The following is an 18,054-nucleotide window of genomic DNA, read 5'->3' on the forward strand; positions in this document are numbered from 1 at the left end:
CACCCATTGCTTTGTAGTTCTTTTAAAGAATATAACTACTGTGGTATTTGATGATTAATTAATGTTGCTTCTGCTGATGCTTGCCCTACCTTATAGTGTGGAAACAAATACAATCATATTATTGTGCAAAAAGTTATAAGGATTAATTTATGTCTTTTTTTGTTTATTAGCAGATATCAAAACCCATCTGTTCCAAGAATTACAACATGTATCTTTGCTGACTTTAAAAACATAAAAGGTCAACACCGAAATTACAATAGTTTATTCTATTTATTGTATGATCTTACATTGGTAACCTCTAAGGCTAAGTTTACTGTAGCAGAAAACAATAGACTAGATAAGCTAATTGTAATTTCATTGAACTGCTTGATTTTAATATATTTAAATGTAAACATAGTGTATTTCGTAAATTTGACTTATTGGCTAGTACTTTAAGAGTTTGTGAAGGGAGCACGTTTCTATCATCAACTCAATGCTACTAGATAGTTGGACATACTGTACCCTAAAGCAGGGGTCACCAACATGGTGCCCGTGGGCACCAGGTAGCCCGCCAGGTTCACATGAGTTGCCCACGGGCCTGTTCTAAAAATAGCTCACCATAGCACCACATATGAGTAAGCTGCATCTAATATTTTTATAGGTATTCTTTTAAAATCACACTTGCATTGGTGTAAATTTAAAAAAAAATACTTTAAGTTATATATTTAAAAAAAAAACTTTAAAAACAATTTCAGACAAACAAAGTGTTTCATTTTGATATTTATCTAACATATAATTAAAAGTTAATTAAGAAAAATGTGTTATTTAATAACTGGTAGCCCTTCACACTAGTGTAGTTCTCAGTTTCCAAAAGGTTGGTGACCCCTACCCTAAAGCCTGTACAGTCTAAAAAGACTGATGTCAAAGTAGGCTATGATGAACGTTTATCTTTAATTTAACCTGTGTAAATGAAAAACTTACAATAAAAAAGCTTTTTATCAAAGACTAAACGTAAATGGACTTTGTTTTATTTAGCGAATAGTAGTGGATTTGTGAAGTAAATTAAATCGCCTGAGTAACAGATTTAATCTACCTCTTTGTTTTTATAGCGGTTTCTGCTTTAAAATGCAGTTTAAGATGGCGAATATTATTGTGGACCGTGTTATTTGTAATACAGTCAGATATTTTGAGGATGCGCGTCTGGACTGCAGTTTGAACAGCTAGAAATGAGCTAAACACATAATTTCCATCAGAAACCTCAAAGCACAGAGATTATTTAGGGGACTCATGTCTAGATAACTTCTTTTTGCAGACGTTTTGCTGCTTTGGTTGAGCAAGAACTTCCATCACAGTCTGCAATTCTCAGGTTGGCCACCAAACGTCTCTGTCACTCCAGTGCTAATTCCAATATTAGCTATCTGGCTACAGCAGGCTACCTTCACACGGACTATTTATCTGTTTTATGGCCTGTTTTATTCTTATACACATTTAAAACAGGACAAAAAGCTAAGAACACCAGGATAACGCATATGCATTATACAGTCATGATGAGTCATGTCCCACCACAGCATAGGAAATATAAGTCATTAATTAAACATTTACAATTTTACATTAGAAGTAGTAGCACAATCTAATTAAGTAATGCATTTCACAACCTGATTACTTAACCTAGACTGCATATAATCAGCACCAAATACTGATGATAATGCACTTTCTTATTTCTTATGGCACTACTGCCACATTTCCTTAAAACAATATTGATTTTTAATGAAAAGATTACAAAAAAGACCAACAATTTTAGGGATGATACATAACCCTGGTGGTTGGCTGGTTGACCAGTTTGGCTTTAGAGGGGTTTCGCCATTTCCAGGCTGGTCTTAGCTGCTCAGGATGGCAAATTACCAGCTGATCAGCCTGGTTTAGGCTGGACATAGCTGGTTTTGGCTGGTCATCTCCCAGCCTAAACCAGCTAAGACCAGCCTGGAATGGCCAAAACCTTTCTAAAACCAGGCTGACCAGCTAAAACCAGCCAACCAGCCTAGTCTGGTTCAAGCTGTTTTTTTTATATTTTTTATTTTTAGCAGGGAATGTATACACATAGTATAAAACAATTCGTTTTAATAATATTCACAAAGTTTTTTGCCTAAAAACCTGGATACATTTATTGAAAATGTGGAAAAATGGCCTAACTGGTCCGTTCAGGTTAGGTGTGCAGGTTTGGAACAACATGAGAGTGAGTAAAATATGACAAAATTTAAATAAGTAAATCATGTTTATATTCAATGTACACTAAATTAATTTTTTGGATCAATAAGATTTCAGAATGTTCAGTGCTTAAAGTTCACCCAAAAATGTCATCATACTCACCCTTTGCTTGTTTCAAAAAGCTTTCATGAAAAAAAAATTTTTTTGAAAAAAGCTGGAAACCTGTAACCACTGACTTCTATAGTGTCTACTTTCCTACTATGGATAACAATGGTTACAGGTTTTCAGCTTTCTTCAAAATATCTTCTTTTGTTTTCAGACAAAATGAAGACACTCTTAAAAGTCTGCAACTATTTGAGGGTAAGTAAATAGTGAGTAAGTTTTAATTTTGGGGTGAACTATCCCTTTAATTGTAGTGGTGCAGAAATAGAACAAAGTGTCCTGTCTGTCATTCTGGTATAGCGGACGGTTATGGAGAAGGTGTTAAGGTCTGTTTTGAAACATTGCGATGAAATGGTCTTGGCTAATAAATAGGCAGCATGTTGGGGCTTCAGCTGTTCACTCGTTGATGCAAGTTCGAATTGGTCTCAGAAGCTTGAATGTGTGAGTGACGTGTGAACAAGTGAGTTATTTAGCATTATAATGATAGATTGTGGACTTGATCTTTCTCTCATTCATTTGATCGGCCAGTTCTGCTAATGAGAATTCAAGGTGCTTCTGGATTAAACATGCAAACATGTTTTTTTGAAAGATTTTGGACATATATAATGTCATTTATTATGGTTTTCTTGAATGTAGATCAGCCAATCAGAATCTAGGCCTGAAAGTATTTCATTTGTAATCTTAGTTTGATCTCTTATTTTTTTCCCCAAATGTTCTTATACTAAATAGTCAATTTTGTGAGTAGGCATGCATTGGCATCGGGAATGTGGTCATAAATAAATAGACAATAAATTCATAATTAAACATAGTAAAAAATATCGTCAATATTACATGCAAAAAGAAATCTCTGCATGATTTATTAATCATTGTGTCAGTTTGATATGATTTAAAAGATCACATTGTCATGTACTTCAAATTCCACACAATTAGCATGTTTAGTACATTTATTTAAATTGTCAACATACACTCACGGCCACTTTATTAGGTACACCTTACTAAGTATCGACTTGAACCAACTTTTGCCTTCAGAACTGCCTCAATCCTTCGTGGATTAATACATTCAACAATGTACTGGAAATATTCCTCAGAGATTTTGGTCCGTATTGACATGATAGAATCACACAGTTGCTGCAGATTTGTCGGCTGCACATCCATGATGCAAATCTACCTTTCCACCACATCCCAAAGGTGCTCTATTAGATTGAGTCTGTTGACTGTGGAGGCCATTTGAGTACAGTGAACTCATTGTCATGTTCAAGAAACCAGTCTGAGATAAATCGCGCTTTATAACATGGTGCGTTATCCTGCTGGATGTAGCCATCAGAAGATAAGTACACTGTGGTCATAAAGGGATGGACATGGTCAGCAACAATACTCAAGTAGGCTGTGGCGTTGACACGATGCTCAATTGGTACTAATGGGCCCAAAGTGTGCCAAGAATATATCCCACACACCATTACACCACCATCACCAGAACCATTGAACCATTGAAATGAGGCAGGATTGACCCATGCTTTCATGTTGTTCACGCCAAATGCTGACCCCATCTGAATGTCGCAGCAGAAATCGAGACTCATCAGACCAACGTTTTTCCAGTCTTCTATTGTCCAATTTTGGTGAGCCTGTGTGATCTGTAGCCTCAGTTTCCTGTTCTTAGCTGACAGGAGTGGCCCCCGGTGTGGTCTTCTGCTGCTGTAGCCCATCCGCCTCAAGGTTTGACATGTGCGTTCAGAAATGCTCTTCTGCATACCTCGGTTGTAACAAGTGGTTATTTGAGTTACGGTTGCCTTTCTATCAGCTGGGATATTTTCCACTCACTGGATATTTTCTCTTTCTCCAACCATTCACTGTAAAACCTAGAGATGGTTGTACGTGAAAATCTAGCAGATCAGCAGTTTCTGAAATACTCAGACCAGCCCGTCTGGCACCAACAACCATGCCACGGTCAAAGTCACTTAAATCAGCTTTCTTCCCCATTCTGATGCTCAGTTTAAACTGCAGCAGATCGTCTTGACCATGTCTACATGCATAAATGCTTTGTTTTGCTGCCATGTGATTGGTTAATTAGAAATTTGCGTTATTGAGCAGTTGGACAGGTATACCTAATAAATTGGCCGGTAAGTGTACAAACTGCTCACAAATAACAAGCTTGAACATGATTTATATACTGTATATTTGGCTCCGAAGCAAGCAGCAATTGCTTATGGTTTCAACTATTGGATTTCATCCAAACGAAAACTATATGGAATTAAATACATAATATTAAGCTCAACCCGAGTTGTTTGAGTGAACTAATAATAATGAAATATATAGTAAACTATTAATTTACTAATTGTTATTTGTTGTTTTTTTATTTGCTATTATTTGTTATTGTCTCAGTTAAATTTGCTAGGATCTTTCTGAGCATGAGTTCTAAAATATGTCCCTGCGGTTTTAATGGGCTAATTTATTGGCAATAAACTTTACAAGCAGAATGCTGGTATTTCAGCCATTCTAGTGCTGTAAATGCTTCGCAAATATAGACAATTATTTCCTTACTGCGCATTTACTTACAAATTAACATATGCAAGATGACAGCATACTGGAACGCCAGCATTATTGCACTCATAAATGTGTTTTAATGTAGTATATCAGATGAAAGGTCACACAGACAGTGACTGGAATGGTCACCAGAGCTGTTAAATGATCTTGGTGGTTCTTCTCTTGCTGTAATGAGCTACTTCAGTTGTTAATCTCTTAACAACATGCCTGAAAATCCTCAGATTCAAAAGGCAAAATCTCACTCTAAGTATATTTTGATATCATATTTCAGAGGCCTAGATTGTATCTATTTAGTTTGTTGTCCACATGTTGTCAGTTACATTTTTTAAATATCATAATTTGCCTTAAATTGCTTACAACTGTGTTGTCTCTTTATAAAAGTCAAGTTTTAAATGCATCCACAGAACCAGATTTGTTGCATGAAGGTTTTAATTTGATGTATCATGCATTTAAGGTTGTCATATTTACTTGTAATTTACAGTGTTATGTTTTCATGGGTTGCTTGGACGAGTTTGAACCGAAGCCAGACCTATCTGTTGCATGTAACCTCACACTGTTTGTGTGTGTGTATAGCTTTTGATGAATGGAGGGACAGGTTCGAATACTGAAGTGTGAGACGCTTCAGGATAAAGATCAGTGAGGACTGTGTGTGTTTGCGCATGCATGTGTATGTGATTTCAAGTGTGTGTGTCTGACAGAGGTGATGATAGCTAAAAGAGTTTTATTAATGGCTGCGGGCTGTTATTTTTAAATCTAGGACACATAGTGTCTGAGTGCTTGTATGTGTCTGCAAGGCTTCTCCTGAAATCTGAGAGATATGCTCCTTCTTACGCTCACAGCTTGGAGTGCTCCACTTGAAGATGACATTTCATGAGCATCGGCTGTTAAAAGCATAAATATTCTTTTAGGACAGGAGTGAGCATTCCAAACTTCATGAGGCTAAGCAAACGAAGAGTAATCAATACAGTGTAAATACTGGTGAAAATATATGTTTAATGGTTTGTTTTTAAGAGAGGAAACTGTTACATTTTTACATCAACATTTCTGGAATTTCTTTTACTAATTCTCTACATCATGAACCCCAAGGGGAATTAAGACACCTTAGGAAATTTTGTACATTACATGCAAGAAAAATACAAATCACGAACAGGATTTATTCGTTAGTTCCCTAAATTTACAATAAAATCTGCTTGATTTGTTCCATAATTTACATTTCTTGATCCTAAACCTTGAGTTTCTTTCTTCTTTTGAACACAAAGACTGCTGGGAAAAAAATAAGTCATTGGCTTCCATATAGTATGGTTTTGTCGCTGGGTATTAGTATTGTTGCTGGTTCGAGTTCCGGCTGGGCCGGAGTTTGCATGTTCTCCCCATGTTTGGGTCTGTTTCCTCCCGGTGCTTCTGGTGTACCCCATAGTCCAAAGACATGCACTACACTGTAAGAAATTTCCAGATTTTGACAACAAGTTACAGTAATTTTTCACAGTAAATTACATTAGTATTGCTTTACAGTATTTAACTGTAAAAAAAACTGACAGTTATATGTTGTATTCATAATTTTATTGTAAAATTAAGGCAGGTACGTAGCATGATTACAGTAAATTACTGTGAAAAGGGCTATTTCTTTTGCACGTTAGTTATAGGAATTGAAACATTTTTATTTCATTAAACATAAAAATGAATACAAATGAACTTTTATGCTAGTCTTGGCACTTTTTAAAAAAAATAACAGAATGTTACCAACATGTTTTTGTTGGTACTGCACCTTTATTTAAATTAATAAATAAATTATTAAATAATTAATAACTTAATTAAAAGTTTAACATAGAAATATTAAATAATATTTAATGAACATAATTTTGTGCTTAGCCGTAACATAATAAACTATAATAAAATAACATTTGTAGGTTGTTTCAATCCTGTATACATTTTTTGTTTTGCTGGACACAAAGAGAAATATTTGATACTTTTATTCTTCGGCGTATTCCTCTGGAATAGTGCTGTTTACTGATATTTGGTTGTTAAACTAAATAAAAATCTACATTATTGATGGTGTAAAAGGACCTTATGAAACTGAAAATAGTCTCATCAATCGTTTACTGTAAGATTTCAGTGGCTGAACAACATTTCTGTGCATATAACCCATTCGTAACAACAAAATCTACACAAGTTTTGCGTGACTAAAATAGTTTTAAAGCATAACATTACCAGTCTAACAGAAATACTTCAGCTATGGTGTCATCCTTCCTCCAACTTGCAAAAGTAACTTCAATATTGACTCAGAGTTTTCAAAAGTTTTGATTCAGCATTTGTTTTTAGCGATATCACTCATGTCTATGTGACCATGGCTCGCTTTAATGCGCATCGGCGAATCTGCATGAAAAAGTGCGCAGTTGTTCAAATCTACATTTGCTGACAGACAGTCTGGGCTACTTATCTGAATTATGGGAATTATCTGCCTGACAATTATTAATTGAATGAACATTTTTTAGTCTTATGGCTTACCCAGAATATAAAATTACATATAAACACATTTAGATCATTTACTTTAATCATTACTAGTGGAATGTGAAGGGGCTTTCAACCAGTACAACAAAAAATGTTTCTGAAATCACCTACTGCAAGGTAGGTGTCCCAAAAAGATAATTTGTCCAAAAAAAAACATAAGAATTGTGTGGTTTCAACTCATTTTAGTTTAAACAAGCAGCAAAAGTAATTTTTGAGTGTACTATGGATATCTATAGCTGTTTTCCCCCTAACATTCTTCAGATTATTAGGAAACATATAAGGGAAATTCCCAAATGGTATTTGTTTGATTTAATAACAGTGCTGTTCATTTTCAGTAGATTGTTCTCTAGTTGTTCAAAAAGTTCTGTTTGCATGAAAATGAAAAAGAACAGCTCAGGATGTCAGCTGAGTGACCTGATTTAGGGACTTGCAAGAGCTGTTGAAATTGCCAAACGACTTTGGAAAGTGGAGATGGCTGGCAGTATTTATTCAGTCTTATAAACACAGATGTTATTAAGATGCCTTCCGATGTGAAGCCGCCACTGTAATATTAAAGATTCCAGTGTAGCCTTACAGTCATTGCACATTGTTTCGGAGTGCAGTAATGTTGCCGGACTGTGGATTGAGGCCCAAGTTTTTCGGTATTCCTATACACCTTGTCTCCTCCTCTGTAGAGTTCATGTGTGTTACCATTGGAACCTCTTCCAAGAAGTCATCACCATTTTTCCCACTAAAGAGGGAATGACCAAATAACAACAATCTACTATTCTCAGACTTGTCCTTTCTTTGACGTATCACCCACTGACATCCTTGTCCAGAAGCCAAGCTCCCCCAAGGTACTTCTCTACTTCATCTGGCCGGCCACGAAGTCTGGACAGTGGATGGAGCAGGGACCTAAAAAGAGAGGCTACAAGAGGAGTGAATGCCCCAAACTGTGGTGCCAACTGATAGAGGTCCTCGGATTGATCTTCTGATGCAGAACTTTCCCATTTGCTCCACTGTAGATAGCCTTTATATGCAGTGTTGTCTTTAACAGTCTCAGACCATGGAAGGCTCCCCATCAGCATGGCATAGATTAAAATGCCCAATGCCCAGCTGTCCGTACAGGGATCCACAGACACCAAAATCCTTTGGGTCTTGCCAAAGTCCACATTTAGCTTGTTCCCATTGTCATCCACATCTGTGTCTCCTGAATCGCTCTCCACCTTTTTCTTTGCTATCTCAGCCTCAGGCGTGCAGTATGGGGAGCTGTACCACACACACGGGACCCTAGTCCCTGCAGCTTTCACCATGCCAAAATCGCCAAGCTTGACCCAGCGGCAGTCGCGATCGCATAGAAAGATGTTCTCTGGCTTAACATCACGATGGACAAAGCCAAGGGAATGGAGGTGAGAGAGGGCACCGCTGATCTGAGAAGCCACTCCTTGGGTACGGCTCTCTTCCAGACCAACCTGCAATCAAGAAATCAAAAATGTACTTAAGACTGGGATGTCCAATTTGAGCTACACGTTGCAGTAGGATTGGACATCCCTTACTTAAGCACTTCAAACTTTAATGGATTAAAGCAGTGATGACAAACTCAGTTCTTGGAGGGCCATGGCTCAGAGTTAAGTTCCAACCCTGGTTCCACACACTTTCCTGTAAGTTTCAAACAAACCTGAAGGACTCAATTAGTTTGATCAGGTGTCTTTAATTGGAGTTAAAGCTAAACTCTGCAGAGCTGCAGCCCTCCAAGTATTTAGTTTGACACCTTTGGATTAAAGTCACTGTCACACTAGTCTAGGGGACACCAACCCTGTTCCTGGAGAGCTACCTTCCAGCAGATTTGAGTTGCAAGCTTGACCAAACACACCTGTCTATAACTGTCAAGTGCTGCTTCATGTCCTACTTAATATGTTCAGGTGTGTTTGATCAGTGTTGGAGCTGAACTCTGCAGGAAGGTAGCTCTCCAGGAACAGGGTTGGTGACCCCTGCACTAGGCTTTGAGCATGGGAATTTAATTTGAATGAAACAGTTTAATGCAATACTGATGAAATGATTACACCATATTTTAGAAATAGAAAGTCATGTATTGATTTTCTTTTGGTCTCACGCATAAATGCAAGTCAAATTTGCAGGTCAGAGTTTACCAAAGGGAAACTTTGCTATGCAGTGAAATATGGGATGAAAATCTTGTACAGGGGTGGTACAGGAGCCAACGTGGTGCAAAGACTAGCTCCAACTGGCTTCAACACAGAGCTAAACTCTGAAAGACATTAGCCCTCCAGGCCCAAGCTTTGGCACTCCTGGTCTAGTTTGACGACAGTTTAAGTTGAGGTTTGCAGACCTGTTCCTGGATATTAAATTCAATTAAATTAATGTTTATTTCTATAACGCTCTTACAATGTAGATTGTGTCAAAGCAGCTTAACAGAGAAGTTCAAGGACATTGAATCTGTGTCAGTTTAGTTCAGTTCTGTGTGGTTTAATTTCACTGCTGGAAGTCCCAAATTAAGCAAGCCAGTGGCGAGGAACAAACGTCACCAATTTGACTAAAGTGAAGGAAAAAAAGTTGAGAAAAACCAGGATCAGTTGGGTTAGATCATTTCTCATCTAGCCAAACTTCCTGTGTGGAGCTGCAGTCTAGGTGCAGGAGGCTGGAGAACACTGGATGTCTATTGTGGAGAAGCTGCAGGTGTGAGTACTATAGGTCACCAGCGGGTGTACAGGCTGGCCCATGGAATCAATGTGAAGACTCGTCTGTCACTGTGGTCTTTTAGGAATCAGGCTTTGTTTAGATCCTTACAATCCATAATGCTCCTTAACAAGCTATTTTAAGGATTTTAGACATTTATATTTCTGTTGAATTTATACTTTAACTGGGGGTATTGGAGTGTGCATGTTTGTGGCAAAATGAGGCAAAACAATCTGGTTTTAGTGCCCACACGATCACTCGATTTAAGGAGCTTCTGAAAATCTTCACAATGGCTTTCATCACAAAGTTTTCTTTCTGTCACATGATGCTGCATTTTTGTGTGGACGAATGCCAAACTGTGTAGAAAAAAAGTGTAGATTTGAAATGGTTTTTCCAGGTTTGTGTGGACAGGGCCTTACATTTTTTATTGACTACATTTTCATAGATATCAGTAATCTAATTATTAGCCTTAATTCGAACAAGACAAGATGATTAAGGTGTCTACATGAGCAACTTTTCGAACATTACATTTAAGTTCCCGTTTAACATGTTATAGTACATAGTTCGATTAACGTAATTACGTCCACGCTAGTTTCCCCCGGCATTTCACGCAACAACAGTTTGTGTTCATCATGGCGCCATATGTGATTTTGGGGATTTCGTTTTTAGTTTACGACAAAATCAACTGCAGTTAATTTCTCACACTATGCATGCAAACAGACGACGCCGGATACAAATTCTCAAGCAACAGGCCTACTCTAACATTTCATTTTCTAACTTTTCATTCATGACCCCAGTGACAATCTTGGAGGTACTTCATAATGTCCATTTCCTCCAGAATTTCTCACTCGCATCAAAAATGTGTGCTCTTGCTTGAAGCCATTCTCATTTGGTTGTTGTTAAAAGACAACTTCCTTGTGTGCCTCCTGTTGCAAAATGTAGCAAAAAGTACCACAAAACTGTAATAATTTGATTAGGTTGTTTACATGTCTGTACTGCACTTCAATAATGTGACTAAAACAGGAATACTCCATGTGTCTTAATTCGATTCCTGTTTAGTTCTAATATGACTTACTTTAGTCGGATTAAGGTAATCAAAAATCTCTACTTTACTTTACATGGTAGACTCGTAATCAGAGTATTGTCTTAATCGCATTAAAATAGGAGTATTGGTGTCCATGTAAACAGACTCATTGCCTGTTTCTCAATATGCATTCTTCAGCGATATTGCATCCTCGTGTTCTTGTGTAATGTCATCATCAACTGCCAAAGTTCAATTCCAAACCTCAAGACTGCAAGAATGGAGGATGCGTAAAAGTTCCTGCTAATTCTCTCAAGATTTTACAATACTTCCAAAACTCTGCTGCATGTGTTATCACATAAATCATCTCGGTCTCACATTACTCCTGTACTCCAACAGCTTCACTAGTTGCCCTCTTAGTCTTGTATTGATTTTGAGACATTGATTTTAACATGTAAAGCAGTTCATGGTTCTGCTACCGTTTACATTTGTGATTTGATATCTATTTTCTCCTGCCTCTCGCTGTGCTCCGGGTTTCAGCCTTGTTGTAAACTCAGCACCAAGGTCAGAGCTAACAGGACAGTGCAGGACAGTGGACAAGCTTGGACACCCCTGATTTAATGGGTTTTAAAGGTTGAGAGATTTTCTCGAATCAGCTTTGACGTGTTTAATTTCAATCATCATGACCAGTCATTGTTTAGATGCATGAAACGTACCTCAGGAACGATGACATCATAGAGGTCACCATAAAGGCAGGGCTGCTGGGCGAACACATAGTGAGTGGGAGTGGAGAAAGCGATACCCAAAGCTGAGGTAAGTGAGGGGTGCTTGCAGAAGGCCAAAGAGAGATTATACTCCCTCAGAAATGACAGGAGACAGGTAGAGTCTCGCAGGAAGAACTTAAGGGCCATTGGGGTTCCTAGATTACAAAACAGATTTAGAGAAATAATCAGTCAAAGATACAGAAAGAAGAATTGGTATTAACCATTTAGATGTGGCGATGTCATTGGCCCATAAACATTCCCTGCTTGTTGTCAAAATATTTCATAGTGGTAAAAAGAGACATTTTAATCAGATCTTAATGTTAAAACAGCCATCATAACATTGTTTATCAATATGTGGACTGTTTGAGATTCTTGGACATTCTTGGGAAATTAAAAATGCTGCACAGAAAATTAATTAGGACCATTGTTATTGGTTACATCCCTCAAAATGGTCTATATAGTAACAGAGCATCATTTTCAGAAATCAAATTAGTTGAAAGAAACTAAAAATATGAAAGGCCTGTCATCACTTACCTCTCTTTTTGTGCACCGCTAGCATGACTTTGCCATATGAACCCTCTCCAAGAAGTTTAATAACTTGGAAGTGATCTAATGGCTCCATTGTTTCTAGAGACTGAACTGTTAAATGACACAGCTCATCCAAAAGTCTTGTGGCAGCCTGCAACAAGCGAAGCAAGAGTGTGCGTTTTGCAGTTGAATATACCTCATAAGTTTAACCTCAAAATGTAGTTGGAGGTAGAATTTTCATGCCTTTGTTTGATTCAAATGCTCTTGTCATAAGTTTCCATTCAAAGATTAAACTTATGCAAAACTAGAATATCACAGAAAGCATTTAAGAATAAAGCACCGTTTTTAAGATCCAATGAGTCAAAGAGAAACAAATCATCAATTCCTGATAAACTGGTGTAACCCCGCTGGTCTTACGCCACCCAACCCACTCAGAGCTGGTATCAAGCCAACGACCTTCCGCATGGGAGTCGGTTGCTCTAACAAGGAGGCTAAAGACCATGGCTTCTAGCATATGTAGAGCGGTCAGAGGTCAGAGGAGTGAGGTTTACCTGCACAGCACTTACTAGCTGGCCTCCGTTACACTGGCGCCAATAATCAAAAAGAAAAACAATATGTTGTGGTAGGACAAGTGGGCATTTTTAAAAATTTAATAAACTCAGATATTTTATATCATGGTCAGTCCACTTTGTCCAGTAATCCCATACTACTCGTACATGACTTTCTTGTGCACATGCTGGAATTTATTCGGTAAATGTGTTTTTATGATTGTTTAGCCAGCAGCTAGCTCTCTACAACTCGCACATGGTCACCCACTGAAGCTAATTACCTGGATGGGAGATCACATGGGAAAGCCAGGTTACTGCCTGAAGTGGTGTTAGTGAGGCCAACAGGGGGCGCTCAACCTGCAGTCTGTGTGGGTCCTAACGTCCCAGGATAGAGAAGGGGACACTGTAAGTTTAGTAAGTGCTGTCTTTTGGATGAGACGTGTTAAACCGAGGTCCTGATTCTCTGTGATCATTAAAAATCCCAGGATGTTCTTCAAAAAAGAGTAGGGGTTTAACCACGGCCTCCTGGCTAAATTTGCTCAAATGGCCTCCTAACCATCCCCATATTATGATTGGCTTCATCACTCTGTCTCCTCTCCATCAATCAGCTGTGTGTGGTGCATGGTGTGGTGCAATATGGCTTCCGTCGTGTCATCCAGGTGGATGCTGCACACTGGTAGTGGATGAGGAGATTCCCCCCATTGTGTAAAGCGCTTCAAGTGTCCATAAAAGCGCTATAAAAATTATTATTATTCATACAAACTTGTTCTTATTAAATAAAAAGTCCAAAACGTATGAAAATAGGTTCACGGATATAGTTCCCATACTTTGTTTTTTGATATCTGCCTTGTCATATGAGTTCTGACTATAGCTGTCAACAGAGCACCAGAACTACACAAGGCCATGTTGAATGCAAATAGGATCTAGCTGGATCAGAGATGTGTGATGAGGGTCTGTCATTGCATACTATTATAAGGTCGCTACAGCGAAAGGGTGATTTGGGGCTTCTTAGAAATGTGTTTTCTGTCAACACATCTTAACTGTCCCCAGACAGCTGTGGTATTCAGCTGAGCCTCATCGGATTAAGTGTTCAGTTCACTAATAGTTTTGGTAACTGATCAAATATTATACATGGTTTAGATAGAGAAGCTGTTTTCGGTTGTTTATGGGATTTTAGATGGAGGATATAGTTAATCTCTTTAGTAAAGCAGTTGGGGTTGATGTGGAAGGGATAGTGTGTTGCACAAGGGGGGATAAAGTGCACCTGTTGGGCTTTGATTGTGCGAGGACAGACTGTTTGTGTTTAGTTAACCCCTTGTCAAGAACAGCACAACTGGCGGCACATCGAAGTGCTTCAGGATTAGTTGTGAATGTTGTAAATTGCTGAGTTACATAACATGCTCTTAAAATCTTTTCAGGTATGTCGTTATGTGTAACTGGTAATAGGTAATAAGTTTACGATTGCAATCTGACCTTGTGTTTACACTCACTTTTATACCTTTCATTTATTCATTTTCCTTCAGCTTAGTCTCTTTATTCATCAGAGGTTGCCACAGCGGAATTAACCACCAACTTATCCAACTTATGTTTTACATATCGGATGCCCTTCCAGCTGCAACCCAGAACTAGGAAACACCCATACACTTTCACATTCACACTCTTACACTACAGCCAATTCAGTTTATGCAATTCACCTGTAACGCATGTCTTTAGACTGTGGAGGAAACCTACGTGAACACAAGGAGAACATGTAAACTCAAAATAGAAATGCCAACTGACACAGCCGGGACTTAAACCAGCGACCTTCTTGCTGTGAGGCGACAGTGCTAACCACTGAGCCACCGTGTCATCACTTTTATATTTTTACATATACTTAATATATCTGATCTCACAATTTGGACTTTTATTTTGAGAATTCCCAGCAGACACACAACGTCATAAGACATTAATATTAGGTTAGATTTAGGTCGCCAGCATCTAAGTACAATGTTACTTTGATGCCCAATACTGACGTGAAAGGACATTGATATTATGTTGATTTAGGTTGTGTGACCAAAATCCAACATTGAGCCAACATCTTAAACCAACGTCATATTGACGTCAAATACTGAAATTTAATTGTCATGTATGGCAACCAATAGACAATGTCTGATAGACGTCATATTGGTAACGTCCACACAACTTCAAGCTGTAACATCATTAGACATTGATATTAGGTTGGTTTCATAAACTACTGGCCGCAGCCGTATATGATCTATAACTGATCATGTGGATGGATAACCTAACCATGTGGATGGATGATAACAGCCTTCTGAGCCTACTAGCAGGCGCAGAAGGCCTCTACTGGCCTAAATCTTTCAGCTGATAACCACTGATAATGCCCATTCAATCGAGTAATAACATTTGAATCGGCTGAACATTGGGTTCCGACTTCAACCCGGCTTTCATTTCCAAACAAAATGCAACGGCCCCCGACGTTGGTGTACAACATCAATCTGACGTCATGTTAATGTCCTGTGCCTGCTGGGTTAATTTTTACTTTGTAAAAGGACAAATTGCAAGATATAAACTGTGAAAAATACAGTCAGATCTGTCAAAGAGCCTATAAATAAGTATTTTTGAAAGAAATTAAATCCAGATCTAAGTTAAAAAGGTTTAAAATTTGAAATAATCTGAGTTTATATTTGAGTTTATATGTCACATGGATTTTTCTAAGCATTGTTACTTTAACTACAATTCATAATTTATATTTCACAATTTTTAAGTTGTAAGGAATATTATGATATTATTTTATCTTTGTCATTAGTTCTAATATTTATTTCCATTATCATATATTTGACAAACGGGCTTTCATGTCTCACAATTATACCTTCTAGTAACTGTACATTTTTTCTAGATTTTGATTATTTATTTATTTATTTATTTATTTATTTACTTACTTATTATTAACCCTTTAATTACCTCACCAAAAAAAAACAAACAAAAAAACAACAACATGAAAACGTTTAAATTGCATTTCTTGACTCCTAATGTAGTTAACAATCTTAATGCATATTTTCAACACATCCCATGATTTTTAAAATATCAGCCTCTACCAAAAACATAATCAAAATAAAACATTTTTGAAAACTAACTAATCTGTATTTGTTGAAGTATGGCATACAATATTTCAGATTCTCATTTAACATATTGTGTTATTTCTTTATTATTATTATTATTTTTTTTTTTTACAATAAAACCAAAATCAAGTGTAGTAGTGCTACAGCATTATGTTTGTTAGATTTTTTGTTAACCAACAATGCTGTTTGTGGATCCATTATTTAAAACAGTCAAAGCAGGTCAACCATAATAATAATAATAATAATAATAATAATAATAATAATAGTAGTAGTAGTAGTAGTAGTAATAATAATAATAATAGCAACAACAACAACAACAACAACAATAATATTTATAATAATAATAATAATAATAATAATAATAATAATAATAATAATAATAATAACAATAACAATAATAATAATAATAATAGCAATAATAATAATAATAATAATAATAATAATAATAATAATAATAATAATTATTATTATTATTTTCATTTATCTACATATATTTTGGCAATGTGAGCACCCATATTAGCATCACCATTCTTTTTTTTTTAAACTTAAAAAAGAAAATTGCAAAAATTTCGAAAATAAAGTTAAATTGTAATAATATTTCATAATATAACACTTTTTTTATTTTGCATTTATCATATAAAGGCAGTCAGGTTGTGATCAACTGTAAAATTGGAACAGTAATGCACAAACAGTATAAACCTACATACACAAATTATTCCATAAACAAATTAAAATAACATACATTACAATCTTTTTTAATCATGCCATATGCATAGGCCATAATTATTGCCTACATGATCATAAGCCTATTCAGCCCCCAAATAATGCTCCACTTAACAAAGTGTTGCAAACTCCCATATTTAGTTTAGCGTACAAGAATGCACAATTTGTAAGGACTTACTGTCATGTTTGCTGTTGTTGAAGGCTGAAAGGAAATTTAGAGGTGCGGTTCCCTATTGATCAGTCTGTCCATAAACTCTGCTCACTGAAAGCTGCAGGTCAGATGTGCTCCAGCAGGTCAAGCAGTCATAAATTAACTTACTGGTTACAGTTTCTTTTGCTTCTGTGGAGAGTCTTGTGCCTTACGTAGTTCAATACTCTCTCTCTCTCTAGCCTAATCCTCCAATATACTCACTCACATGCACTCTTGCTGTCATAACCCCTCCTTTTGGATATTCAGAACTCATTGCTGACAGTACGTTCTGTATGGTTTGTACAACAGGCAATCTATCAACACTGGTAAAACCTCTAACCTTTTCAGTTCTTTTTCTGACTTCAGTGTCCTCACAAATTGTACCCCATGTCTTATTTTGTGTCTCATTCAAGGCTGTTTAATGTAGTCTGATTAATGGACCAAGGAGACAACCTGCTGGTTCACATGTTTTTTTTCCGTATCACAGGTTTGACGAATGAGTTCTGATTTTGGCCAGCATGATCAATTTCTCTCTGAGCGAGCATGACACATCCAACAGCTGTGAGAGAGCAAAATGCTTGCACCGCAGATCTCACTTTCTGCTGGACGTGCCAGGTCCTGACTTTCCAGCTTTTTTAGACTGTCATGTGATAGACTCTGGCGCCTTTTCAACCTGTGCTTTAGCACAAATATCTCATTGGCCAGTTATTTGACAGTTCAGTTTCTCTAATTTACCAATCATTTTGCATTTAGGCATGATGGATCAAAGTCGGATGGATTTCAAACCAAAATTCATAATGTGAAAAATGTATGTCTGGTAAGGTTGTATGGTTATTAAGGTTGGGTATCGTTTGGGTTTTTTACGATACCAGTGCTAAATCGATACTTTTAAAACGGTACTGGTGCCAAAACAGTGCCTGAACCGATACCTTTTACCCACAAAATTAATCGACAAAAACAAAAAGATTTTATGTTTATATATATTTAATATATATATATTTTATATATATATATATATATATATATATATATATATATATATATATATATATATATATATATATATATATATATATATATATATGTGTGTGTG

The 18,054-nt window shown here is 36.8% G+C and overlaps 1 protein-coding gene across 2 annotated transcripts; it reads right to left on the reverse strand.

The window, feature by feature from the left end:
- Nucleotides 1-7,010: 7,010 nt before the first annotated feature.
- On the reverse strand, nucleotides 7,011-17,543 carry si:ch211-171h4.3. Of its 2 annotated transcripts, XM_087295476.1 has the most exons (4): nucleotides 16,950-17,543; nucleotides 12,388-12,532; nucleotides 11,806-12,008; nucleotides 7,011-8,846 (listed from the first exon to the last, which is right to left on the reverse strand). In XM_087295476.1, the coding sequence occupies exons 1-4, from the start codon at nucleotides 16,953-16,955 to the stop codon at nucleotides 8,190-8,192; spliced, it is 1,011 nt and encodes a 336-aa protein (XP_087151602.1). In that variant the 5' UTR covers nucleotides 16,956-17,543; the 3' UTR covers nucleotides 7,011-8,189. The 2 variants fall into 2 exon arrangements, with proteins under 2 accessions (XP_087151602.1, XP_087151603.1); XM_087295477.1 differs by lacking the exon at nucleotides 12,388-12,532 and having other exon boundaries at nucleotides 16,950-17,159.
- Between the last annotated feature and the right edge of the window lie 511 nt (nucleotides 17,544-18,054).

The sequence above is a fragment of the Danio rerio genome, chromosome 19, assembly GCF_052040795.2.
Source record: "Danio rerio strain M-AB ecotype USA chromosome 19, GRCz13ab, whole genome shotgun sequence".
NCBI lineage: Eukaryota > Metazoa > Chordata > Actinopteri > Cypriniformes > Danionidae > Danio > Danio rerio.

Excerpts from the sequence above, each read along its gene's own strand:
- si:ch211-171h4.3 (XM_087295476.1), bottom strand. Across the intron at positions 12,009-12,387 it reads AGCGGTGCACAAAAAGAGAG|GAACCCCAATGGCCCTTAAG; the intron begins GTAAGTGATGAC and ends TTTGTAATCTAG. Across the intron at positions 8,847-11,805 it reads ATGATGTCATCGTTCCTGAG|GTTGGTCTGGAAGAGAGCCG; the intron begins GTACGTTTCATG and ends TCTTGATTGCAG.